The sequence below is a fragment of the Meriones unguiculatus genome, chromosome 17 (assembly GCF_030254825.1).
Source record: "Meriones unguiculatus strain TT.TT164.6M chromosome 17, Bangor_MerUng_6.1, whole genome shotgun sequence".
Taxonomy (NCBI): Eukaryota; Metazoa; Chordata; class Mammalia; order Rodentia; family Muridae; genus Meriones; species Meriones unguiculatus.
In genome coordinates, this window is record NC_083364.1 from 22,181,107 (window position 1) to 22,207,291 (window position 26,185).

Genomic DNA, 26,185 nt, shown 5'->3' on the forward strand with positions numbered 1-26,185 from the left:
GAAACTCGCTCCGTAGACCAAGCTGACCTTGAACTCACCGAGATCCGCCTGCCTCTGCCTCCCAAGCGCTGGGATTAAGGAGTGCGCCACCACGCCCCGCCTCTCTGTAGAAACCTTTAAGTAGCGTGAAGTCCCCGTTTTTAACTCTCGAGCCTATTCCTGTGTGAAGCCCTGGTTAGAAAATTCTTGGATAAATATCCTTGTTTTCCACCGCACTTCAGATCTTACTTCCATCCTCTCTAATTCGCGCCAAACCAAGGGGCGTGGCGCCCGGCGCAGCTTGATGACGACACTGCGGCGCCGAGCGGCCGAATGGCGGCTTCCATTTCTGCGAAGCTCGAGATCGGTGCTCCCGGCACTGCAGGTGAGTGGCGGCAGCCGCGCGGGAGGCAGCCCCGCAGTGTGCGGTTGTCTCGAGCCCCCGTCGAGGTCGGCTCCGTTCCTCCTCGAGCCGTGGGACTCGGGTCGCCCGGCAGCTCGGCCTGAGCGGGGCCGGCGGGGACCGAGGGCCCAGCTGCACCCCTCCCGCCATCCTCCAGGGTCATGCCTTTCCGCCGCCTTCCTGCGCAGTCCTCGCAGACAGGCCCCGTGGGGGCTCGATGGACGGTAGAGTTGAGGGAGGGAGAACTTGGAGTGAGAATTGAGGCTTGGGCTCAGCAAGCGCTGCTCGTCGTAGAACTCGGTATGGGTCCAGGTTCCACCTTCCGACCTCTCCGGCCTCAGTTTCCTCCTCTGTAATAGGGTTGTCTCGAAGATTTTGCGGTATAGAACAGCTGTGGTCACCAAATGGTGGCAAGCCGCAGCTTCTCAGAGTGCTGCCAAAGTCTGTGGAGCGATAAGTTTGGTCGGAGGGCGTCTTTATAGAAACCCCAAAAAGAGTCCGAAGCAGCTCCTGATGAAAGTGGGTTTTGAGGGGTCGGGCGAAGTACTTTCACGCTGGCCTGGGGCGTGACTGACAGTTTAAAAGCAAGGGTGTAGGAGTCGTTGCCCACTTCCCGAAAAGACCCACGTTTGACATCTCTGATCTTTCAGCTGCCTGCTTCCTGTGAGGAGTTACTTGTCCCCTCTAGAGCCCTACCCATAATCAAATAGTCCGCAATTTTATGCTGCCCCAGTCATTTTGGTTTAGTTTGCAATGTAGTTCTGGACTTCTGGGGTTACTGTGAAGATGTGTTTTCTATTCTTGCCTAACTGAGCACCCTTTGCATTTGCTGTATAATCAGTCACAAATCCAGGCAGATACTGACTTACCTGCTTAGGGCAGGAGAAGGCCCAGATCCAGACTTGATCCGTGATCCGATCTGCAGGTTCTAGGGAAGAATATGCTTCCAAGCTTATTCAGTTTGGTCTCAGAATCCAGTTTCTTTAAGGTCTTGAATTCTAGATGAGCTCTGCTCTGTATCTTAAGGTCCACTGACATTGTACTTCAGTTGGTTCTTTTAAAAAAATCTCTTTACAACAGTATTTGGATGGGTGTTTGATTGAATAGTCAAGCAAGAAGAATCTTGGGGGATGGTCAAGAATTCTTCCTGTCACTGGTAATTTGATAAGGAAATAAGTGAGACACTCTTAAAGTCAATCCTGATATCTAACAAGTGCCGTATAAGGATTACCCAGTAGTCTCCACCACAAAGTTAGCTCTGAAGCTGGCTACTGTGGTCTGTATGCGTGTTGCATTTCGCAACTCAAAGGAATGCGTGGTGTGTGGTTTGTGCTGAGTTCAACAAATGTTCTCCCAGACATTGTGCGATTGTATATTGTGTTGTGTAGAAGAAACAGAGATTTTGTGTTTGTGTTTTCACAGTGGTTCCCTAAGGCGGCTGTTTGTGACTTTCCCTGGGAGACTGCGATGGCTTTCCCTCACCTACAGCAGCCCAGCTTCCTCCTGGTAAGTGTCAGCTGCCATTGAAAATTTGTAGCTGAGGAACTTAGAACTTCTTTCCACTAATCTGAAGGTCTCATTTTTAGACAGAGTCTTGTTATAAATCCATGCTGTTTGCCCTCTGCTTCTTTGGTTTTTGAAACAGGGTTTCTTTGTGCATCTCTGGCTATCCTGGAATTCACTCTATAGACCAGGCTGGCCTTGAACTCAGAGATCCACCTGTTTGCCACCTGGGCGCTAGGACTAAAGGCGTGCGCCACCATGCCTGGCTGTGCTGACCTCTTGAACTCTAGTCCTGCTTGTCTTAGTTCCCCAGGTGCAAGGATTATTATGGGCATGTGCCATAATACTCAGCTGATTTGAAAAACTTTACCGGATTTTCTTTTCCTTTTTTTTAAATAGGCAATAATACCAATATCAGTGTTAGAATACTTGTACCTTCTCTTAGTGCAGGATGTTGGTTGGGTGCACTCAGTTTCTGAACTGGGATTTTCTCATTTACCAAGTTAGTTGATTCAGCCAGTACTTGGGAGGCTGAGACTGGAAGGTTAAGAGTTCGAGGCAGTGCCAGGTGTGGTAGATAGCTCATGCCTATCATCCCGCACTCTGGAGGCTGAGCTCTCGGGAGTTTGAGAGCAGCCTGATCTGCAGAGTGAGTTCCAGGACATCCAGGACTGTTACACGGAGAAATGCTCCCCACCCCCACCCCCCAAAAAAAAAGGAAAAAAAGAGTTTAGGCCAACTTGGGCTACACAATGAAATTAGGGAATTCCAAGTTAGCCAGAGCTATACAATGAAACTTCCTCTGAAAACTAAAACAAAACAAGAGCTGAATCAAGTGCTATTTCCCTAGGTTCCTAGAATAAGAAGAATATATATCAGTAGTCATGATACATAAGTTCTATATAGTATGAAATGTTCTAATACTTATCATTATTATCAGTGAAAAATAGAGGGGCACTGCTGCCTGCTAGGGCTTTAAGTATTAGAACATGAAGCTGGGAAAGCAGATGGAGACAGATTTGAATGATAAAGATTTTTCATTCCAGTTGCGAGAAGATATATTTCATAGGCTTTTTTTGTTTTTGTTTGGTTTGATTTTGAAGATAGGGTTTCTCTGTGTGCCCATGGCTATCCTTAACTCACTCTGTAGGCCAGACTGACCTCAAACTCACAGAGATCTGCATGCCTCTTGCCTCTTGAGTGCTGGGATTAAAGGACTGCACAACCATGCCCAGCCTTTTTTTTTTTTTTTAAGGAATATTTCTCGGTGTAACTTGCTGGAGCCAGCTGGCTTGGCCCACGGCCTGAACAGTCAGATTGGCCTCTCTGAGACAGGCCCCAGGCAATTTCTTGTAGTTTGAAGGTGGTCATGATCAGGGCATTAGAATTCTTGGTCCAAGCCTGCTTGTTGAAAGTCTAGCACCTCCTGATCGCAGCCTGTTTGCCCTGAGGCCACCTCTCCTTGGAGCCAGTGTGTTATCAGGACCTTCAATAGATCTCCTTGGTTCCTGTCCTGAATATTTTTCTGGCTTATTAGTTGTCTTGATGAATATTGAGTTGGCTGAAGCTATATATAGTTTCAGACTACCTTATTTTTTGTTATTTAAAAAAATATATTTCTTTTATTTTTGGAGTTTATAATATAATTATATAATTTCCCACTTCTCTTTCCTTCTTCCAAACCCTCTCCAAACTGCATTATTTTTTAAAGCAGTAATTCCAGTAAGTCACTCTCCACTGGTTAAGGGGTTCTGTACTGTGCAGTGTTGGCCATTCTCACTAATGAGCACAGTGATGCAGTCATGGGTGGTTGAGGAGGTGGGAAGTTTGCACCTCCTGTGTGTAACTCAACACTTGTGGACTGAGTAAGGGTCCCCATGCCACAGGGGTCCTGTCCTCACTATGGTCTGACCCTAGTGCTGGCCCCTATTTGTGGGTCAGTGGGAGTCAGTTTCCTTTCAATAATGCAGCACTGTGAGCTAACAGGATGCCTGAGGGAGAGCACCTGAGACTTTCTGGTCTAAAAGTGATAGAATTACAGCTTCTCTTCTCTAGAAACATGCATGAAATGCTGGATCCATGCACCACATTATGGATTTTTATTGCTTGCGATTGTCTTTTGATTAGACATAGACTATCTGCAGGCACTGCAAGGCAAGACTGCTCACCATTCTTTCACATTGTCTTCTAGGCTAGCCTGAAAGCTGACGCTGTAAATAAGCCCTTCGCACAGCGTTGCCAAGACTTGGTGAAAGTCATTGAGGATTTTCCAGCCAAGGTACAGCTTTGCCAGCAGCTCCCTTTGGGCATTTCCTATAATTCTTACGTGTCTGTAGTAGAAGCCAGAAATGCTAGAAATATCCTGTAATGCCCAGGACAGCTTCCTGCAATAAAAATGTGTCCAGCTGAAAGCCTGGGATAGTAATGCTTGCTGTAGTTCCAGCACTGGAAGGCAGGAAGATCGGAGTCCAAGGCCGTTACATAGCAGGTTCAGGACCCCCCAGGGTTGTATGAGACCTTGTTTCAAAACAATAACAGCAATACATATCCCATCCCAAATATCCATGTTGCTAAGATTGAGACCCTCTGATATAAATACTTTTGAAATGTGTATTTAGTACACACTTGAAATTATTGAGCCCACGAAATTGGCCTGGACAGTGAATTGATATGCTGTTATGTTTCAGTGATTTGATTTTAAAAAGAATATTGCTCTCCTTTTTACTAGATGTCTGTTAAGATCAGAGTGGTTTGGGGGAGTAGTGTTTGTGTATGTGGAGGTACACGTGTATCTGTGTGTATATATATGTATATATACATATATATACATATATATACATGTATGTATGTGAAGGTATACTTGTGTGTGTGTGTGTGTGTGTGTGTGTGTGTGTGTGTGTGTGTGTGTATGCTATAGGGCGACCTCAGGTTGTTCCTCAGCAGCTATCCACCTTGTTTTTTGAGACAGAGTCTCACTGGGACCTGTGCATTGCTGTTTAGGCCAGGCTGGGTGGCCAGCAGACCCCAGGAATTCTCCTGACTGCCTCCTCAGTACTGGGATTATAAGCATGTGCCATAACACCTTTATTTTTTTATGGTTGTCGGAGATCAAACCCAGGTCTTCATGCCCGTGCAGCAAGCTCTTCACTGACTGAGCTGTTTCTCCACCCTATCAGAGCAAACCTCTGGCGGTGGTTGTGATCTGGGATCTGAAGTAGTGCCTCATACGTGGTATGCACGTGCTCTTTCACTGAATTAAATCTTCAGCCCCTAAAACATGTTATATTTGCCTGCACAGTTGTCTCAGCAATTAGGAGGCTAAGGCAGGAGGATTTCTGTGAGTTGAAGGCCATCCTACTACATAGCAAGACTCTTGTCTCAAAAAAGCAAAGCAAAGCAAAACACAAACATTGGATGGAGGGGTTGAGGGAGACTGGGGAGATGGCTCAGTGCTTAAGAGCACTTGCTACTCTTTCAGAGAACTCCAAGTTTAGTTTCCAGCACCCATGTCAGGCAGCTCATGGCCATCTGTAACTCCAGCTCTAGGATATGTGACGCCAACGGAAAATTTCACAGCTACTCTTGGCCACTGGAACAGAGCTTCTGTGGGTCTCTATTGAGTGACCTCAGCTGGGCACTTCATGGTGCTGACTACTGGAACAGCGTCAGGGATGGCCCCTGGTACTCAGTGAGCATTGCAGCTGCCATTCTGTGCTCTGTTTTAGGAATTGCATGCCATCTTCCCGTGGCTGGTGGAGAGCATCTTTGGCAGCCTGGATGGTGTCCTTGTTGGTTGGAATCTCCGATGCCTACAGGGGCGTGTGAACCCTGTGGAGTACAGCATTGCCATGGAATTTTTAGACCCAAGGTACGTAGGTTTACTACCTGAGAAGGGCTGAGTACTTCCTCATGTTTACACACTCACTCCTCTTTTTAAATTTTATGTTCAGTGGCCCAATGATGAAGTTGGTTTATAAGCTTCAAGCTGAAGACTATAACTTTGACTTTCCTGTCTCCTACCTTCCTGTAAGTAAGCTGTGGTGGTGAGTAGCTCTAGGGACAGAGGGCCCAGGTGGGAAGCTGTGCTGTGAGTGATCAGGGAGTGATCAGGGCCCCAGGGGCTCACAGCATAGAAATTGGCATTTTACAAAGCTCATTACAAATTGCTGATGGAGACTGTGTTGTGCTGTGGCCTGAGTAGCAGGAAGTTCCAAGTGGCTGCGTTGCTCTGCTCTTCTGAGTATCCAGATCTTCAGGGCAAGTTGAAGTGTGATGTTTGGGAGGAGGTAGGACTCAAAAACAGTTCTTACGTGTGTGTGTGTGTGTGTGTAGGGGAAATTCTAAACCTGTTTTTGTTCAGAGGATCAGAGGACGGACACTGAATCCATAAAGCATGAGCTAAGGATTGGTATCTGCCTCAGTAGCCTTCCCTAAAGTGCTAGAACAGCTGGAGGTCACTGTGCTCTTGACTGTCCACCAACCTACCTCTCTTTGCAGGGCCCTGTGAAGGCATCCATTCAAGAGAATGTCCTCCCTGACAGTCCTCTGTACCACAACAAGGTCCAGTTCCCCCCCACCGGAGGCCTTGGCCTGAACCTGGCTCTCAGTATCCTTTGGTGGCCCAAGGTGTGGGAGGTTGTGAGTGGCTAGCACCCCGTGGAAGATGACCTACCATCTCTTCATTTGTCCCTTGACACTCTCATCAGATCCGTTCGAATACTACATGTTCTTCTTTGCTTTGAGCCTCATCTCTCAAAAGGTGCAGCAGAGATGCCTCTGAGTGCAGCTTGTCCAGATACCATAGTGGTGGGCCAGGGCAAGATCTGGGTGTGCCTGTGATTGCCGGGGCTCAGAGCACTAATAACAGTTTTGGTTTTCTAGCCAATGCCTACGCCCCTCCATGTCCGCACCTCAGACTGTGCCTATTTCATCCTGGTGGACAGGTACCTGTCATGGTTCCTGCCCACTGAAGGCAGCGTGCCTCCACCCCTCTCCTCTAGTCCAGGGGGATCCAGCCCATCACCAGCTCCCAGGTAAGGCCACCTTGACTTGTAAGACCTAGTTCTTCTACGGGGAGTGGCCTCATTAATGCCATTGCCTAAGCATTGCCCAGTTAAGTATTGGTATCTATATCCAAGGTTCCCTAACTTTTGTGGGGTACAATTCTCAGCTTCTCTTGCCTGGCAAAGACAGGAGGGGTTAAGATTTGCCTCGGTTTCATTCGCATGGCCAGTGGCCCTCAGTACAGATGCAGGTCTGAGTGCTGCCAAAGCAATGAGTAGGGTGGAAGGGAAGGGGCGGTCACAGGAATAAGTAGGCCAAGGGGGAGAACCTGGAGAACTTTTATGCTCGGCCATACCAGCTAAGTGATAGGTTTCACACAGCTGGAGGTTCAGCCTGAGAGTGGCTCAAGGCCTCTCTGCTTGTTCTGAGGTTTTTGGTGGGTCCTTAGCCCAGAGCATCGTCCATTCTTAGGAACCCTTCTGCCCCAGCAGGAGTTGTCTGCGCTCCTCTGCTCCCTCCCTGACCTGACTGGCCCACTCTCTGCTCTAAGAGGCCATAGACAGGGACTGACACAGGTTTTTGGTCCATCTCATGTCTGCTGATCTGGGCATCCCGGGCCAGGCCTTCATCTAAAACTAACCATGTGGGCAGATGTCCTCATGCAGGTAGACCTGGGAGGTGAGGCTGCTGAGGTCTCAGCTGGTATTCTGATCTGGGTACCGTGGCAGTGCTGTAGCTGGGGAGAAGGGCTTGGGGGTTTAATAAATTCCTGCCTCTCCAAGGCTGAGTTCAGGTGCTAAATTATTTGCCCTGACCTAGTGTGTGGCTTGCTTTAGCCTCTCCTTTTGAAGGAATGCCACACTTACAGAAAAGTTGTCAGATGAACTTTCACAAGCTTTTTAACCCAGATTTCCAAATGGTTGACACAGCTACGGCCCTCATCTTCGGTCTGTTTGTAAAGAATATGTGGTTGGTTGGTTGATTTTGTCCAGTCACTCACAATGTGTAGCCTAAGGCTGCCTTCAAATTCAGGATCCTCTTGCTTCCACCTCCTGAGTGTTGGGTTACAGATCTCTGCCTGCCTTCCCTGGCATATGGTATTCAGCGTGTTTCCTAGAAGCCATCACTTTCTTCTTGAGGGAGCACAGAGCATCTGACCTTGGGAAGGCAGCACTGCCCAGCCATCATCAAATCGAGAGAGCAGCTTAGTGTTCGCCACCAGCTGCCCCACCCCCGCTTGCTGCCTGGAGTCTGGTACCTGCCAGCTTGCTCCTCGTGGCTTATTCAGCCTGCTTCCTAATGTAACTCAGGACCATCTACGCAGGGATTCCCCTGCCCCCGCCCTTGCCTGTGCCCTCCTGTATCAACTACTAAACAAGAGAATGCACGACAGACTTGTCACAGGCAGTTTCATTGAGGGCATCTTTTCAATGGCGGTTCCTCCTCCCAGATAACTCTAGCTTGTGTCAAGTTGCCAGAAACCTAACCAGGACAGAAGTCATCTCTGTGTCCCTTGGGTCCTTACTTTTCAGTGTGTTTGGCAGGGTGGGTGTAGGCACTTCCTTCTTTCCATACCTGCTCATGCCTAGGCCCGGCTTGGGCTGAGTAGGTAGGGTCACAGCAGTGGTGTAATAACCTCAAGCTCTTCCCACTGTCCTGTCAGATCTTTGCTGTCTCTGCTCCCTTAGTGGTGGCAGGTGCTTGTCATTGTGCTTAAGGATGCTGACCAGGGTTTCTACTGTAAAGTCAAACCTGTACCTGATTGAGGACTTGGTGGGGAAGAATGTCCAATCATTTATGTTAGCATATTCTAGTCTCAATTACGCAGGTATTATAGAGCATGCTGTAAGCTGTGACTTTCTGATCCCATCCCTCTTACTTGTTAAGTGGACAGTCTATAATAAGGATGTCAAATTTATCAGTGTGGGCCTTATATTGCTATAACTCAGTATGTTATAGTTGACTGTTGGTGTCAGCAGAGGTCCCTAACTTACTGTTGTCTCTCTATCTCCTGTCAGGACGCCAGCCATGCCCTTTGCCTCCTATGGCCTCCACACTAGCCTCTTGAAGCGACACATCTCTCATCAGACATCTGTGAATGCAGACCCTGCCTCTCATGAGATCTGGCGGTCAGAAACTCTCCTCCAGGTTAGAAGAATGTAGGCCAGTTCTTGTTTCTGTTTCAAAACAAACTGCCTTCCACACTGAGGGGCAGAATCCCAAAATACCCAGTCTGTTGGGGCCTGGTCTAATTGTCATTTTCTTGCTGTGGCATTTAGACAGCAGACAAGGAGACAATGATGTACTCTTGTAAGCTAAGTGTCGTAGACACTATATTCTGTTCCAGATTTCCCTATCCACAGTTGTTTTTCTCACAAGGATCTGTTCATTCACCAGTCTTCTAATCCCCAACAGATCCATCCATGTACGTGTTCCGTATGCACTACCTATGGCTTAGAATTTAATGTCCATGTACCTCAGCATCCTACATGAACCTTAACCTTTTCAAGTAGCGTTAACCTTTTCAAGTGGTTGTTGTGCATCTGTGTGCCTATGTGAGTTTATATGTACCATGCGTGTGCAGTTACCTGCAGAGGGCAGGAGAGGGCATCAGATTCCTTGGAACTAGAGTTACAGATGGTTGCAAGTCCCTGTGTGGGTGCTGGGAACTGAGTTACAGCAAGAGTAGCAAATGCTCTTAACTGCTGAGGCCCTCCAAACTGCATTAAACATGTAAGTTTTATTAACTCTGAGAATTCCATAGATGCATGCAATAGTCCTCCTTCTACTCCTCCCAATCCCCGTTCCCTACTTCTTCCCACTTCCCATGCTTGCTTTCCCTCCCTTCTTTCCTTTCCTCCCTCCTTTCCTTTCTTTTCCTTTTTCTTGCTTTTGTAATTCGAAGTTCATTCTGTACTCAGTTACTTTTTGATGCTCAGTTGACCTGGGAGCTACACCATCAAAGAGCAGCACCTCCCCTAACACACACTCACAGAAGTCATCCATTGTTAGCTCTTAGTTAGGGTAGGCTTATGAGCTCCTGCCTCCTTCCGTGCTGGGATGTTGCCTGGTGTGGTCTGTACTAAGCTGGTGCAGACAGCCACAGCTGCTGGGAGTTGATGAGTGCACTGGTCCTGTCATGGTCTAAAGTCACCTGACTCCAGTTTTTTCCTGCCTGTTGGCTCTGATAACCCTTTAGCCCCATATTCCACAGTGCTCCCTAAGCTTTAAGGGAAGTGCAAAAAACACATTTTATATTTAAATAAAATAAATTATTTTTTAAAAAACTAACCCTTTATTGCTGTTCTTCATTTTCCTTTCTTTCTAGCCCCCCTATTTTGCTTTTGTCTCTAAAAATTTGTCTACACTAGGCACCCTGTTTCTAGATGATTTATCTAGATTACAGAGATTATTTTTGTGACTGATTTGCATAATTTAGCATAATATCCTCAGGGTTCATTCTTTTTTTTAAAAAAAAACATTTTATTTATTTTATGTACATTAGTATAAAGGTGTCTGATCCCTTGGAACTGGAGTTACAGACAGTTGTGAACTCCATGTGGGTGCTGGGAATTGAACTCAGGACCTCTGGAAGAGCGGACAGTGCTCTTAACCACTGAGCCATCTCTCCAGTCCCAGGATTCATTCTTGTAGCATGGATTTCCTTCCTTTTACTGGACTTGGTGGCATATACTAACTGGTAATCCAAGACTTAGGTAGCTGAGACAGAAGGATCCCAAGTTCAAGGCCAGCCTGCACTGCATAGTAAGAACTTGTCCCAAAAGCAAACAAATAAAATCTCTCTCTCTCTCTCTCTCTCTCTCTCTCTCTCTCTCTCTCTCTCTCTTTCCTTGCCTGCATGTATGTCTGTGTGAGAGTGTCAGAAGTCCTGGAACTGCAGTTACAGACAGGTGTGAGCTGCCATGTGGTGCTGGGTCCTATGGTGGAACAGCCAGTGCTTTTCAACTGCTAAGCCATCTCTGGCCGAAAATCTCGTTTTTAATGGTCAAATAGTACTCTGCTTTATGGTTGTATCCATCCGTCTGCCTGTAGACATTTAGCCTGCTGTGAATGTTGATGTGCGAGTATCTGCCTTTAAATTTATTTAGCTTTACTTGTATTTATGTATATGTGTGTTTGTGAGTATGTGCCATGTGACTACAGAGGCCAGAAGAGAGTTTTGCATCTGAACTGCCTGAGTGAGTGCTGGGAACTTAACTGAGCCAAGGTCCTGTGGAAGAACAGCAAGCACTCATAACCACTAAGCCATCTCTCTAGCATCCTGCTTTTAGATCTTTGGATTATAATGTATCTAGGAATAGCACTGTGAGATCATATAGAAAGCCTGCTTAGTACTGTTTTCTGTTTTATAGTACCCCAGTAGAGTAATGGGTCTCGCTTTTTCACTTGGGAAGTCAGTATCATGTTACTGTCTGCTTTTTTTTTTTTTTAAGTGTCTGAATGTTTTGCCTTCAGAGCATGTCTGTGCACCATGCTCACATCAGAAGAGGGCAGCAGGTCCTCTAGAACAGTAGTTACAGGTGGTTGTGAGCCATCATGTGGGTGCTGGGAACTGAGTAGCTACTGTGGGTATGATGTAGTGTCATTTTGATTAAAGGCAGGGTTTCGCACTGTAGCTCTGGCAACCCTGAAATTTGCTGTGTAGACCAGGCTGACCTTGAACTTAAAGAAATCTATCTGCTTGTCTAGAGTGCTGAGATGCATATCCAGCCTTGTTTTTTGTTTGTTTTTGATACAAGGTTGATTGAGGTTTTTGTTGTTGTTGTTTTACGTTTTATTTATTTATATATGAGTACTTTGTCTGCATGAATACCTGCAGGCCAGAAGATGGCATCAGATCCCATTATCGATGGCTGTGAGCCCCATTTGGTTGCTGGGAATTGAACTCAGGTCTTCTGGAAGATTAGCCAGTGTTCTTAACCACTAAGCCATCTCTCCATATATAAAGCTGAATTTTTAGCTTTATATATGCTACATAGAAATTCCTTATTAGGTACAGAGTAGAGGGGTTTCAAGTATTTTCTCCTCTTCTGCAGATTGCTTTCACTCTAGTAAAAGTGCTTTTGTTGCACTAAAGGTTTGTTTTTGATGACATCTCTGTTGTCTTTTTTTTTTTTTTTTTTTTTAATAAACTTCAAAGGAGTTATGGCCAAAGCTTTAGTTCTTGTCACTGTTCCATTTTGCATTAATTCTTATGTGTGGGATTGGGTACTTCACAGCTTCCTTCTTTGGCATGTGGGCAGCCTGTTTCCAGCACCATTTGTTGGAAAGCCTTCATCACCCTTAAATGGTGTAGTGCCCTGTTGACAGTTTCATCAGTTAATGTCCTTTTGCAGGTTTTTGTTGAAATGTGGCTTCATCATTACTCCCTGGAGATGTACCAAAAAATGCAGTCCCCTCATGCCAAGGTATGTTTCCATGGTCATCATTCCATCTCCCGTCTCATGCCCTGGCTAGCCTGCTGTATGTTGTCCTCAGCATGAGTCCCTTGTCTCACCTTGGATGGAGGGAATCAGAAGCCCATTTGGTCACCCTGGGATACTGTACATAAGATGTGACCCTTGAGCCTGAGGTCTGTCCTCTCTGGGGTCCCCCGTGCAGCTCCACAGCCCCTTCCCAGCGTTGGGAATGGTCCCTACGTGCTGTGGTGACCGATACCTCTTTGGCCTGCTTGCTCTTCTGAATTGCAAATCGTCAGCAAGTAGCCATTTGAGGTGTGTGGGCTCTAGGATCCCCCTGCATGTGCGCTAGCCTGCTTCCTCCTCCTCTTCCTCAGCCTTTCCCGTACCTTCCTCCCATCTCATGTGCAGAGATGTGGAGGCGGCAGAGTCCCTGGAAACTGCTGCTGGTGGTGTCCCTTGGGCAAGCACTCTAGTGGGCTAGTCAGGTAGAAGAGTTACGTTCAATTAGTGAGTAGCCTGGTGGGTATTAAGAGTGTCAGAACCACCCACAGGCAGCATCAACACACATGCTGCTCGCGTCCCCTTACTCGGTAGACTCCCCCGTCACTGCTAGGTGGGTTCTCAAGCACTTGCTTTGAAGTGTGTGTGGGTGGTGGTATTCACATGGAGACACGCATCTTGTGAGTGGATAGTGAGCCCTGTGCCCTATTACCACGGAGTTCCGGAAGCTCCAACATTCTTCGATGTTGCTGGGCACAGTGGCGCATGCCTATAATCCCAGAGGCAGAGGCGGGTGGATAGCTGTGAGTTTGAGACCAGCCTGGTCTACAGATCTAGTTCGGGACAGCCAAGGCTACACAAAAAAACCCTGTCTTGAAAAACAAAACAAAACAAAAATCTGCTATGTTGAAGATGGAGACTCTCTCCTGCTACTCTCAAAGTGAAGAGCCCCCAAATCTCCGATCATGGCATCATAATGGGGAAGGAGGGCAGGGAAAGGCTGAAGATTTCTGCTGGGCCTGTGCACTGCTGAGAGCCTGTGATACCCTCTCTGCTTCCAGCCAGACTCACTCACGCTCTGGCTGGCACATGGAAGGCCGGGACTGGTTCCCAGGGCCCCCAAGCTGGCTCTCCCGAGTCCACGTGGCTTGGCCTTGCTAATGCAACTTGCTTTGCTGCAGTGTCTTCCTGTTTCACCTGCTCTTTTTCCAGTGAGTGGAAGCCACACCTACTTTCAAGAGCCAACCAGAACAGCCCTTCTGGATTGTCCCCTCTGACGATTCTGTCTTCCGTGGTCAGAGGGAAGGGTCAGTGGCTGTCTCTGTGGGGAAGGAGGTACTTCCCTCTTGTCCCCACAATTGCTTCCTCTTGTCCAGACTTTGGGTGGGTAAGATATGCTGGGAAGGTTGGTGCTCCCTGGCCAGGCTCTGTTCTTTTACTGAGACAGAACATAAAACTCAAAGGTTTCTAGAGGCTGGAAACCAGGAGAGACAGCTGCAGAAGCTGCACTCCTCCACAGCTCCATCCTGTTTTGGGGCCTGTACTGAGCCTTCAGAAATCACCAAGTCTTTACCAAGCCCTGACAGCCACAGTGCAGAAAATTTGCTACCTGAGATTCTGCTCTGTGGTCAGACCAGGTCCAGAGGACATGTTCACTGCTGGTGACCGGGAGCGGTGTGGGTGTGGCCTACAGGAGCCTGGGACCTGCCCTGTGCTCCTCTGTGAAGAAGCCTGCTACCTTTACGCACTGCTGCTGAGCCTGGGTCTGGCACAAAGGAAGCCTGTGTGGAAGAGCCTTTGCTCCCCTCACTGGAGCCTCTGGCTGCCAAGTCCATTCTTTCCTCTCCTTTGCAGTTGATGGGCATGCTGGTTGGGCATGTGTGCTGGCATTGGGCTATGCTTTGATGAAGGAGCGCTTTAAGAGGCAGCTGTGCTGCAGGGAGGTAGGGTGCTTGAGTGGGGCCAGGAGGCTTGCTGGCTTGACTGTTGCCTCTGCTGTCCTGGGCTGCCCCAGCCTCTAGGGGGTGTGACTCTGCCAGGTTCTTGAGGGTTCTGTCCCTTGGGAGCCCTGTGTGCCTAGTGAAGTGGGAAAGGCTGTCTTCCTCATTGGAACTACTCAGCGCCCCACCTTTACCAGTGTCCATTGTAGGGACAGAGAACAGCATGGTGGACTCGGCCTGGGTCCATCTCCTTAGGTCTGGGAAAAACATTAATGGTTTTGGATAGATGAGAACTGATTGTGTTCTATACTTACCTACCGATTTGGTCAATATATTCTATTCCCCTTCCCCCTTTCCTGGTACTGGGGACCGAACCTAGGGCCTCATAGGTGCTAGGCAAGCTCTTTATCACTGAGCTATATTCCAACAAATTTAGTAAAATTCTTGTCAAACCAACCCATGGAAATCCCTAAGTACTCCCTCACTTAGTATCTGAGGGACAGCCTCAGCCTGCTCCCCAGTAGCCCTGATTCTTTACATCCTTAATTCCCTTTATAAAATGTTCTTGCACATGACTGACCTGTCCTGACCTCCCCTACACGTGCCCGTAACCCTGGCCCTCCTGAAGCTGAGGCAGAATTACAAGTTCCATGGCCATAGGCTGCATGTGACACCCAGTTTCAGAACAAAACAACATAATTGAAGGCTGCTTACACCTCAGTCACACATTCAGGACAGGTTGATCGCATCCATGGGAGCCTGGGACCTGCCCTGTGCTCCTCTGTGAAGAGGCTTGCTACCTCTATGCACTGCTGCTGAGCCTGGTGGACAGAAAGCCAGCTGTCCATTTTCCTCCCTTGCGCAGTCCTCCTGTGCTTTGCTCAGAGGCTTTTTTTCTGAACATCAAGACTTGCTGGGTCTTGGTAGCAGCAGCATGTCCCAGTGACAGTGCAATCCTGGGCTTTGGTGGCTGCTGTGTGCAAAACTGTCAATATAAGCACACACCATCTTCTTAGGGACTGTGTTATACTTGAGAGCGGCTGAGGCCTCAGCAGCCCAGGACCTCCTGGTGATCTTGTGAGGGCTCACAGTGGGGTAGGTGGTCTTGAGGGTCCCGCTGTCTCAGCTAGGCTTACCTGGGGGACCCGGGGCTGCTGGGCACAGTTGGTTGGGTATTGTCACTGATGAACTTTGTTCTTGTTTTTTGTTTTTTTCTCCTTTGTTCTTTCTCTTGGGCTCCTTGTGTTTTCTTTCCCCACCTCCCTTCCCCTTCCATATCTGATTACTTTCCCTTCCCCACCCTATATGTCCTCCAATCTGCTTCTTGGCCTTTCTCTGTTTGTTGTCTCTCAGTTGGAGGTTCTACACTACCGACTCAATGTCTCCAGCGCCCTCCACAGCCCTGCCCAACCCAGCCTCCAGGCCCTCCACGCCTATCAAGTACTGGCCTTTTCTTCCCTCCCCCTGCCCCAAGGTGGGCGCAGTGTGTGTTGGTACAGTGCCAGAGTAAGGGGTCCCAGAAGCCCTGAGCAAATGAAGCCAGTATGTCGGAGGCCCAATTCAGCCTTCAGCTTGACTTGCCCTTCAGGTTTGCAGGCCAGCCTGGTTTTGGTGTGTGGCCATGTGGCCGTGTGAGGTGCACAGCCTGGCTGGCCGTAGATAATGAAATCTTCCTCCTAGGGCCCTAGCCTGCAGAGCTGTCTCAGCTTCTCTGGTTTTGTGAGGGAGCCTTGCAGTGGTCTGACTTAGCCTCACAATTCAGAAGGCTTATATGAGATATGGCTCCTGCCCTGTTCAGACCTTGCAAAGCCTGTGCAATGCCTGGGTTCAGCCCCCAGAGGCCAGGCTGGCTTTATGGCACTCACTCTGGAGATGACCCATTAACCCACTGATCATATGATAGGATGGATACCCCTCAAAAGGGTAGGGAGAACATGGGGTTCCCCCAGAGCCATTAGGGCCGTCAGTCCTTCTGTTGAGTGCAGCCATTTACAGACTCCTTCAGAGGCAAATGAGAGCAAGTGGTGACTTCGTGGAGATTGCTGCCTGCTTAGGCAAAAATGGCCAATGTGTGAACGGATTTGAGGTCAGTAGAGTGGAGTTCAGACCTCAGGTATTTGGGGGAATGGAGTTGGCTGATTTGTGAGAACCTGTGGGAATATGGAGATGTGCTCCCCAACAGTGCTGTGTCTGATTTACCCTGGGGAAGAACACCTAACAGTTGACATTGAATTTGAGCAAAGATGAGAAAGCAGTGCTTGCCATTTGCTGGCTTGGGGTCATAAACGCTTCCCACAGTGGAGTTCCCACTCAGGAGCACCAGCTAGTGAGTAGTTCCTGTGGAACGGCTCAGCAGTGAAGCATGTCCCTGGGTAGAGCCCCTGTGAAGATGACCTGGGGGGCTGGGCATAGTGGGAAATGCTGTGGGCTTTGGGACCACATTCTTATGTCATTACAAAGTGCAGGTGGCACTGGGGACACCTACAATGCCCCTCTAGCATGTGAGCCTCCACCCTACACCACGGGAGAGGGGAGAAGGGAGAGGGGCTGGGAAGGGTGGCTAGAGCTGGCCGTCTGGAACCTCATCAGAAGCCGGGTAAGATGTGGCAGTGCTTGCTGCTAGTGGAGGTGCGCCTCCTGGGACCATGCTGCTTGCTTGCTTTTGAAGCTGAAGGATTGAGCTGATGACACTGCTCAGAGTGGCTGAGCTGCCAGGAGAGGAGCTGAGAGAAGGATATTAGCGGGAGCTAGCCTAGCCTGGTGGTCTTTAGTATTGATTAGTCTGTGTGATGATTGTATGTTCTAGTCCGTTTTCTATTAGCAAGTGTTACAGACTAGTCAAATAAAAGACAAGTTTTTTTTTTTGTTTTTTGTTTTCTCTATACTCGGTGCTGGTTCAGAATGGGGGTGCGGGGTTACATCTGATGATGGCTTTAGTGCTGGCTGATGTCATGGAAGGAGACAAGAAGTGTTGTGGAGACCAAAGTGGGATCAGCACTTGCTTGTGAGGAGGCTGTGGGCAGATTGCCAGCTTGAGGCCAGGCTGAGCCCCATAGTGCAAGTGTCTCAGAAAGTGCAGGGCTGGGGCGGCTCTGTGCCTAAGGCCTCATAAAACCTGTTCCATCCCAAGAGGCCAGACTGGCTTTTTGGCACTCACTCTGGAGATGGCCCATTAACCCACTGATCATATGATGGCTTTGATCTGTCCTGAGATTAGAACCCTGATCAGAACCCTCTTATCTTCAAGATCACCAGGCCCCACCTCTTAATATTGTATTGTGGGAATTAGGTTAGCTCTCATGTTTCAGAGGGTGTAGGCTTTGTCACTGTGTCTCATCTGTCCTTCCTCTGAAGCAGCGAAAATTTGCTTCAGGAAGCCTTTAAAATTGTGAGAAGCAGAAGAGAACAACCCTCCTTAGGTTAGCTAGTGTGGTGGACCTGGACTGGAGGGCCTTTGCTCCCTCTTTCTTTTTGAGACAGTTTTATTATGTTGCCTTGACTGACCTGCTAGGTAGACCGTGGTGGCCTAGAACTTACGGCAGTCCCCCTGTCTCAGCCTTCCAAGTGCTGGGATTGCAGGTGTGTGCCACCATTCCCAAACACTGTGGAGGCATTTTCATGACAGAGAGGCCTGAGTGGACATAGCCTATGTATGGTCTCATGGATTTATGTGTATCACAGGGCCCAGGCCCCTTGTCAGCCTTAGCCTCACAAGTCATCAAGGCCCAGTGGATGTGCATGAGGATGGGCATGAGGATATGCCTGACTTTACTGACTCTTGCCTCCAGATGGTATCTCTATTCCCTGCCCACAAGCCACTCCAAGCACCACCTACACTCATGCTCAACAACCAGAGAGCCTAAGAGCCAGTAAAAAGCTCCTTTTGGTTCAAAGAGCATGTGCTTGTGTGGTGTATAAACTCAACTCACAAGTGTGAGAATGCTCTTGTCCTGGGGTCTTGAGCTGACTATAGGCCCATTGGCAGTGGGGGAGCCACTCCCTGTCTTCTTCCAGAGTTGAGTCCCTGTCTGGCTATGACCAGGACAGGCAGCTGGGAAGGGCTGGGGTTATAGCTGGAGAAGGAACTGGGGAGAAGAGACGCCGGCTTGGGCAAGGTGGGCCCTGGTGAGCTTTCTGCATGATGAGAGACGGGCAGACTACCTTGGGTCCAGAGCTTAGGGGGCTAGCAGCACCCCTGTTCTCACCCTCGTTCAGCAGAAGGCAGGTCCCTGAGGCTCATGTCCAGATGCTGCCATGTAGGCTGTGAGGTGCTTTTTGCTGACTTGTCTGCTTTCACCAGCCCAGGGCAGGCACAAGGCCACATGCCTCCTTGCTGTGAGCTGGTGTCAGGTCTTTCAGCACGGGATGACCTGCCCGGCCTGGTGATTGTCTCCTGTGGGGCTGCAGAGCCACTAGACGTGGGCAGAAGGGGCTGTAGATCTCATCTGGCCCTGACACCCCACCTCCTCCCTAGGAGTCCTTCACGCCCACTGAGGAGCACGTGCTGGTGGTGCGCCTGCTGCTCAAGCACCTGCACGCCTTTGCCAACAGCCTGAAGCCAGACCAGGCCTCACCGTCAGCACATTCCCATGCCACCAGTCCCCTCGAGGAGTTCAAGCGGTGGGTGTACGGTGTGGTGGGGCTCCTAGGCCTCTACTTCCCTTATGTCTACTGTGACTGATCCCTGTTGGCCTCTTTGAGGCCAGAGGGCTGGGGCTGCCTGGCTGCTTCTGCTCTTAAAGCCTTCTCTTTAGAGCAGTGCTTTTCAGCCTTTCTAATGCTGCATCTGACCCTTTAATAAGTTCTTCATGTCGTGGTGACCCCATCCAGAAAAGTATTTCATTGTTACTTCATAACGGTAATTCTGCTACTGTTTTGAATTGTAATGTAATATGCGATCTCTGTGGTGATCGGGACCTGCAGGTGAGAGCCACTGCTCTAGAAGCTCCCTGTGCAGTGGGAAGAGTTAGCTGAACAGAGGTCACGGCCTTGCTGTTCTGTCTTATTCCTTAATCCTATCCCTTAATCCTAGTGCCAGAGCCTGATTTCAAAGACAACTTATGTACTGTGTTCTTGACCTCTGGTTTCTTCTGGGGAACCAGGCTGGGAACACATCTTACCTCAGGAGTGTGTTCAGTGTTTCCTACTGGAAGCCAGTAAAAGGCTCAGAAACCAGGGCTGGCCCTGTGAGCAGGCACACACTCCTGGACAGGTGACAGCTGGTGGTCTTCCCGTCCCAACAGGGCTGCAGTGCCTCGGTTTGTCCAGCAGAAGCTGTATGTCTTCCTGCAGCACTGTTTCGGCCACTGGCCTCTGGATGCATCCTTCAGAGCCGTAAGCACCTGTCCCTAACCCTCACCCCCACTGTTTCCCTCTGTGTCGTGATGTTGACAGCCTGTGGGGTGGGCTGACAGGACAGGAGGGGCAGTCATCGCAAGCCTTAGAGATGATGCCTCAGTGAGTTGTGTCGTTCGTGTCGTTCTGTTGGCCCTTGGGTACAGAAGACCCATGCGCCGCTCCCACGGCCCTTTCTGAGGGGCTGGCATGAGGTACTTGAGCTCCTGCAGGGTGTTTTTTGGAACATTCAGGAGGAGCTGCTCACTCACTGGCATTGACACTGAAGTCTGGGAAGAAGAGTCCAGAGCCCTGCGGGACGGTAGCCCTTCAGCTGTGGCACCCATATTTGTATGGACTGTCTTTAGAGCCAAGTCCAGATCACCAAACGGTGACCTCGAAGTCAAATACATCAGCCTACAACCACAGGCCTTCAGGGCACGTATGTTCCTCCTAGGTCCTGGAGATGTGGCTGAGCTACCTGCAGCCATGGAGGTATGCCCCCGAGAAGCAGGCTCAGGGCAGTGATTCCCAGCCACGGTGTGTGTCGGAGAAATGGTGAGCGCCCCAGTGATGCCACTGCCCTCTCCAGCAGAAGCTGCCTGGAAGGACAGGCGCTCAGCTAGGCATTGCACTGTGCTTCAGGCCTTAAGAAATGAGCACATGGTGACCCTGGAAACCATCTCTTTGCTTTGGCCTAGCCTGCCTCCACAGTCACCCTACCAGCACAGACTAACTGCCATGTCCCCATCATCTTATACTCTGTGGTACTGAGGTTCCTCTGGCCTTCCCTTTCCTGGGCTCTAGGCTTGCCCATCGTGTCTTATTCTAGTAGACCTTGCCGTGTTGAGAATGTCATGTTCGATGCTCGCTCGTGTTAGAGGACTGAGCTGTTCTCCCCTCACATGCCTAGTGTCTGTGACTCCCTTGTCTGGCAGCAGCAGCTGGGGGATCAGGAAGGGTGAGGTGTAGGGAGTGAGTGTGGCCCCTGCCCCAAGAGGTCTGCACCATGGTCATGCCGCCACCTGTCTCCAGGGCACCCTTCATCCAGGAAAACCTGCTGATGTACACCAAGCTGTTTGTGAGCTTCTTGAATCGTGCACTCCGCACAGACCTTGTCAGCCCTAAGAATGCACTTATGGTATTCCGAGTGGCTAAGGTCTTTGCCCAGCCCAATCTGACGGAGATGATCCAGAAAGGTGAGTCTTAAGCCCTGGGCTAGTTCCCCTTAGCTAGGCCCTTAGCTGCTGAGAAGCGGCGCGCAGAGGAAGCCGAAGATGCTGCGTGTCTTGAGGATGCTCACTGCGAAACCTGAAGGGCTTTCAGTTTTTTTGGTTTTGTTTTATGACAGGGTCTTGTGCTATACTCATGGCCGGCCAGCGGGCTGGCTTGGAACTATGCAGACCAGACTAGCCTCAGATTCCTGGCAATCCTCCACCTCAGCTTTTTGTGTACTAGGAATATAGGCTTTTAATGTGTTCATGATGATCTTTTCAGTTGGGTGCACTGGTGCATGCCTGAGACTGTAGCGCTTAGGAAGATCAGGAGTTCAAGGCCATTCTCTAGGCATAGAAAGTTACAGCCTGAAGGAGTGAGATTTTGTCTCGAAAAACAAACATAAAACCAACTCTCCTGAATGAATTATGTCCTCAGGACAACTGCAAATTTCTTTTTTTCATATATGAAATTGTTTTATTACACTGTCATAGGACTGCCAGTTTCTTTAGACTCCCCATGTTTATTACTCATAGAAATGAAATGTGGCTTGGGACAGGCTGGCCTGGGGACTTTGCACATTAAAAGTGTGGTAAAATCTCTTAGCTTGGTTGAATGCCCCCCTTCTAGTGCAGGCAGCCAGGCAATGGCTGTCCTGAGCTCAGAGCTCAGGGCCCTAAGCTGTAGCTGTCAGAGCTGCTGACCGCCCCTGGTGACTGGTGGTGAGTGGCAGATGTTGGCTGCTGCCACTGTGCGAGTACTTGTCTACTGTTGGTGTTGCTGGGGCTCCTAAGCCTATAGAGCTGGGTTCTCAAGTTACCACCCCCAGAGACAGTACACAGGAGGGGCCTGGAGGTACAGCATTGTCACAGCGCTTCACAAACCTGAGAAAACACTCTAGAATCCTTCCTGGAGTACCTGGAAAGCAGGGGCAGACTCCGTGTGCATCTTGCTTTCTAGGTGAACAGCTGTTCCTGGAGCCAGAGCTCATCATTCCCCACCGCCAACATCGTCTTTTCACAGTCACCAGCAGCTTCCTGTCACCATGGCCCCCAGTTGTGACAGATGCCTCCTTCAAGGTGAAGAGCCATGTCTACAGCCTGGAGGGCCAGGACTGCAAATACACCCCGATGTTTGGTCCTGAAGTTCGGAACCTGGTGAGTGGCCAGAGGTCCACCTGATGTGGAGTCCCTGAAGCTATGAGGACCAGCAGAACCAGGGAAGGTGTTTTCCGTGCAGGGAGGCAAGAAGGAAGTCTGGATACTGAGCAGATGCTCTAAGCCCTCCCTTTCCTGCTAATGGCTAATTATTTTCTCATAATAGATTGTCCACCCCATTAATCATAAGATGCCCCTTTTCCCTCTGGGTGGGCACTCTTCCTAGAGCTGGTTCCCCAGGCCCCCCCTGCCCAAATGGCAGGGACATCACCTCTCCTGGTGACCCCTTGAGCCTGTTTGCCATGCCTGTGCCTTCCTCGCAGGTCTTGCGCCTTGCTCAGCTCATTACACAGGCCAAGCAGACTGCCAAGTCCATCTCTGACCAGTGTGTAGAGAGCCCAGCTGGCTCTTCCTTCCTGTCATGGCTGGGCTTTGGCCCCACAGACCCAAATAGCTCCTATCCGGCTAACGACCCGGATGAGATGGGTCAGGACAGCGTCCGAAAGACAGATGAGTACCTGGAGAAAGCCCTGGAGTACCTGCGCCAGATATTCCGGGTAAGCCCTACCCGGGTCCTTCTGTGAGGGGCTCACTCCAGTGGGGGCGGAGCTCTCTCCTTCCTGCCCTTTGAAATTGAAAGCAGGAGCCTTCCTCTCTAGCTCAGTGACGCCCAGCTGACCCAGCTCACACTTGCCCTGGGCAATGCACGGGATGAGAATGGGAAGCAGCAGCTCCCAGATTGCATCGTTGGGGAAGAAGGACTCATCCTTACACCCCTGGGCCGCTACCAGGTAAACCACCTCTGTCAAAGGGCATGTGATGCTTACGTGATCTGTCCATGGAGGGGGGTTGCACGTGTTGTTTGCAAAGATCTATGTATTTTTGGAGCTATACCCTCTGCTTGGGTTTCTAGATCATTAATGGTCTTCGAAGGTTTGAAATTGAGTACCAGGGGGACTTAGAGCTGCAGCCTATCCGGAGCTACGAAATCACCAGTCTGGTCCGAGCGCTCTTCCGGCTGTCCTCTGCCATCAACCGCAGAGTAAGTGAGCAGCAGGGGCAGCTGGGATGCTTCTGGGCATAGCTTCCAGAGAGGACTCCTGCTCTAGGCAGCATCTTCTTCCCAGCCCGCTTGAGCCTGTGGGAGTCTGGGTGGAGAGTGAGCCTGTGAGAATCACCTAGTCCCAGAGGCACTTGGAAGGAAGGGTGCCCCGCTGTCCCCAGCTCTGCTGAATCCTAGTTGTTATCCAGTTTGCAGGCCAGATGGCAGCTCTGTGCTCCCGGAATGACTTTCTCGGCAGCTTCTGTCGCTATCACCTCACTGAGCCCGCCCTGAGCAACAGACACCTGCTCAGCCCTGTGGGGCGGAGGCAGGCGGCCACTCCTGCCCGGGCCCCCAGGCTCAGCCTGCGTTTCCTGGGCAGTTACCGGACACTGTTGCTGCTCCTGATGGCCTTCTTTGTAGCCTCTCTGTTCTGCATTGGGCCCCTGCCCTGCTCCTTGCTCCTGGTCCTAGGCTACCTCTTCTATGCCGTAGCTATGACGCTGCTCACCGAGCGGGGGAAGCTGCACCAGCTCTGACCTGCTGGCCACTACTGTCTCCCGAGCAGACTTGCGGGCCTGAGAGGCCCTGGCTGGTGCTTCGAAGCTAGGAATAGAGGGGAGGTCATGTTCAGAGTTCTTGGCAGCAGTTTCCCTCCAAAGAAGGGGTTATTCAGAAGAGCACAGAGTAGGAAGAACATGGTCCAGGCAGGCCTGCCATGGATGGGATGGTGTCAGAAGGTTCATGTCTTGAGGACTGATCAGTGCTGGGCGATGGATTACCTTCAGCCCAAGGTCGTCCCACAAGCAGCTGAGCTAGCTATCAAGGCCTTTGTAAGCATCTTACTGTTTTGCTGTGCAGAGCTCAGGAACTAATATGCCCACAGCAGTACAGGCCTTGTGGGAGCTGAGCCTGCACAGGTCTTTCTGTGAGGTGGGCAAAATGGTATCTTCTCTCTTCGTAAAATACCAGGGCATCAGCTCAGTATCCACTCCAAAGGAGAAGCAAAATTTTTAAGAGACTGAGAAAAGTCAGCTTTTGATTCACTTTAAACATCATTTTGCTACCACCTTTGGTCTTTGTTCTCCCGGCTAATCAGCCCTGAAGACCCCGAGCACCAGGAATGACAGGACAGGGCCTGGCATAGGGGCCACAAGCCATTAAGTGAGCATTTTATTTAGAGTTGGTTCCAGGCCCACAGGGGCACATGGCAGGCAAGCATTGCAGATGGCCACTGGTCCTCAGCAGCTTGGGGATGGAGTTGGATTCTGCCAGGTTCTGTGGATGCAAGACTCAGCAGCAGTGGTTTCACCCGTAAACCAAGGACTTCAAGGGAAGCTCCCATATGTAGAAATGCCTGTATGAAAAACCCAACCCCTTCACATCAGCACTAAGACACCAAAGGCCTCATGTGACACTAGCAGCAGCACCATCTCCGTGGTGTTTTAAACCAGTCCTTTGTTTTTAAAGAAAAAAAAAAAAAACAAAACTTTTTTCCTTCAAGTTTTATCACTGGGCTTTATATTTTGATGTAAGTTCAGAATACATCATGGGACCCATGACCAGAAGTCAACCCAAAATATAACTGACCAAGGATCCGAATAAACCATTCTTGCTTCGGAGACTTTCATCGTCTCGGCTGAATCTTTAGTGTGCTCCCCTGCGTGGGGTCCCTGGAACTGTGGGCGAAGGTACTGGACATGGCTCCTCTTTACCTTGTGATGCAGTCCTTTCTGCCTGCAGGTCCTAGAGCATGTAGATTCAGTTACAGCAGAAACAAGGCCTGTGTTAACCTGACGTGGGGGCAGGCTCCCTGCTCAGAACTGGCTCCATCATCAAGCATCACCCACCTCTGCTTCCAGAAACTGGTTTTACAAGAATGTCTTCCCAGGCAAACCTAGAGAAGTTAGAAAAGGGAGAAAGGGGAAATGCGGATTCCATTGTGTGGAATACTTACACAAAACCAGCCCCTTTACACTAAAAAGATTAACCTACTCCCAGCATATGTCCTATGACTTAAGAGAAGTCCTGGTCTTTGTTTGCCTTGAGAAATGTCTTAAAACCCTGTAATCCTTTTGTGTTAAAAACAAAAACAAACCAAAAACAACAACAACAACAAAATACAAAACTTATGTGAAGGAGCAATGCCTGTGTCTCTCCATCACATGCATGCATTGCTGGAGGAGGCCAGAAGAGGGTGCTGGGGGCCAAACCCCAGACTGCTGTGTGCTCAACCAACTGCTGAACCGTCTCTCCAGCCCTCAGAGGCTTAAGAGGCATGAGCAGCTGGATCTGAGCCGCACCAGCGAGCTCCAAGTCAGCAGTACAACCCTCTCAGCGGGGAAGGGCAGTTGCCATTTGACTGGTCAGAGCCTCTGAATGACTAGACCTTATCAATAACCCTGACTGTATTTTGTGTGGGGCCAGGAGGGGAAGTTAGAAGTTAGGGGAAGTTAGAAGTTTCTGGGTAGTTCAGGCTGACCTTTAACTCTTAAAGATCCACTTGTGGCTGGAGAGATGGCTCAGTAGTTGAGAGCACTGTCTGCTCTTCCAGGGGTCCTGAGTTCAATTCCCTGCAACCACATGGTGTCCACAACCATCTAAACGCTTAACTGTTCACACATGCAGATAGAGCACTCATATACACAAAATAAATAAATCTTAAAAAAGATCCACTTCCCTGATCCCCGAACTCCGAGATTAGAGGCGCATACCCTGTCTTGTGTGTGTTCAGGCAGCTTTTTTTCCCTTTCTATTTATGCCCACAAAGATTCTGTGAGTGTTGGGAGAAAAAAATTGAAACTATTACTGTGTATTCAAAAGTGGACTATTAAAATGAAAGACTAAGACCCAGTTTAGTACACACAGATAGTCTCTTACTTAGTGAATTCCAAGCTGGCTTGCGCTACAGAGCGAGACCCTGTTCAAAAGTACAAGCCGGGCTAGGGTGATGGCTAAGTATAATGGTTTCTGCCCATGTATGAGGACCTAAATTCGGATTTCCAGTACCCACCTGATAAGTAGGGAAAGCATGCGCACACCCAGGATCTTAGCGCTGGGAGGCGGGGAGATGGGCGGATCCTGGGGCTCTCGGGCCAGCCCAGCTAGCCACAAGCAGAGACCTCTAAAGGTGCGGATACTCCACGTGGAGCGCCGGTCTGCGCACGCACCGGCACACAGAGCAC

The 26,185-nt window shown here is 49.6% G+C and overlaps 1 protein-coding gene and 1 long non-coding RNA gene across 5 annotated transcripts; one reads left to right on the top strand and one right to left on the bottom strand.

Moving 5' to 3' along the window:
• The first annotated feature begins 274 nt into the window (after positions 1–274).
• On the top strand, positions 275–24,622 carry Smpd4 (sphingomyelin phosphodiesterase 4). 3 transcript variants are annotated; one of them, XM_021653323.2, is made up of 20 exons: positions 275–364; positions 1,805–1,888; positions 4,077–4,163; positions 5,611–5,753; positions 5,836–5,911; positions 6,383–6,491; positions 6,592–6,644; positions 6,767–6,918; positions 8,908–9,037; positions 12,247–12,318; positions 15,606–15,692; positions 18,727–18,872; positions 19,496–19,586; positions 20,044–20,144; positions 20,622–20,785; positions 21,762–21,958; positions 22,282–22,515; positions 22,618–22,749; positions 22,872–23,000; positions 23,210–24,622. In XM_021653323.2, the coding sequence occupies exons 1-20, from the start codon at positions 284–286 to the stop codon at positions 23,537–23,539; spliced, it is 2,598 nt and encodes an 865-aa protein (XP_021508998.2). In that variant the 5' UTR covers positions 275–283; the 3' UTR covers positions 23,540–24,622. The 3 variants fall into 3 exon arrangements, with proteins under 3 accessions (XP_021508998.2, XP_021508999.2, XP_060225983.1); XM_060370000.1 differs by lacking the exon at positions 275–364 and adding an exon at positions 664–682; XM_021653324.2 differs by lacking the exon at positions 15,606–15,692.
• On the bottom strand, positions 24,462–26,139 carry LOC132648479 (uncharacterized). 2 transcript variants are annotated; one of them, XR_009586866.1, is made up of 2 exons: positions 26,014–26,139; positions 24,462–24,897 (listed from the first exon to the last, which is right to left on the bottom strand). It is a non-coding gene; the product is annotated as an uncharacterized LOC132648479 (long non-coding RNA). The 2 variants fall into 2 exon arrangements; XR_009586867.1 differs by lacking the exon at positions 26,014–26,139 and adding an exon at positions 25,483–26,005.
• Positions 26,140–26,185: the final 46 nt, after the last annotated feature.

Excerpts from the sequence above, each read along its gene's own strand:
- Smpd4 (XM_021653323.2), top strand. The coding sequence starts at position 284 with ATGACGACACTGCGGCGCCGAGCGGCCGAATGGCGGCTTCCATTTCTG. Across the intron at positions 6,492-6,591 it reads TGGCCTGAACCTGGCTCTCA|ATCCGTTCGAATACTACATG; the intron begins GTATCCTTTGGT and ends CACTCTCATCAG. Across the intron at positions 12,319-15,605 it reads TGCAGTCCCCTCATGCCAAG|TTGGAGGTTCTACACTACCG; the intron begins GTATGTTTCCAT and ends GTTGTCTCTCAG.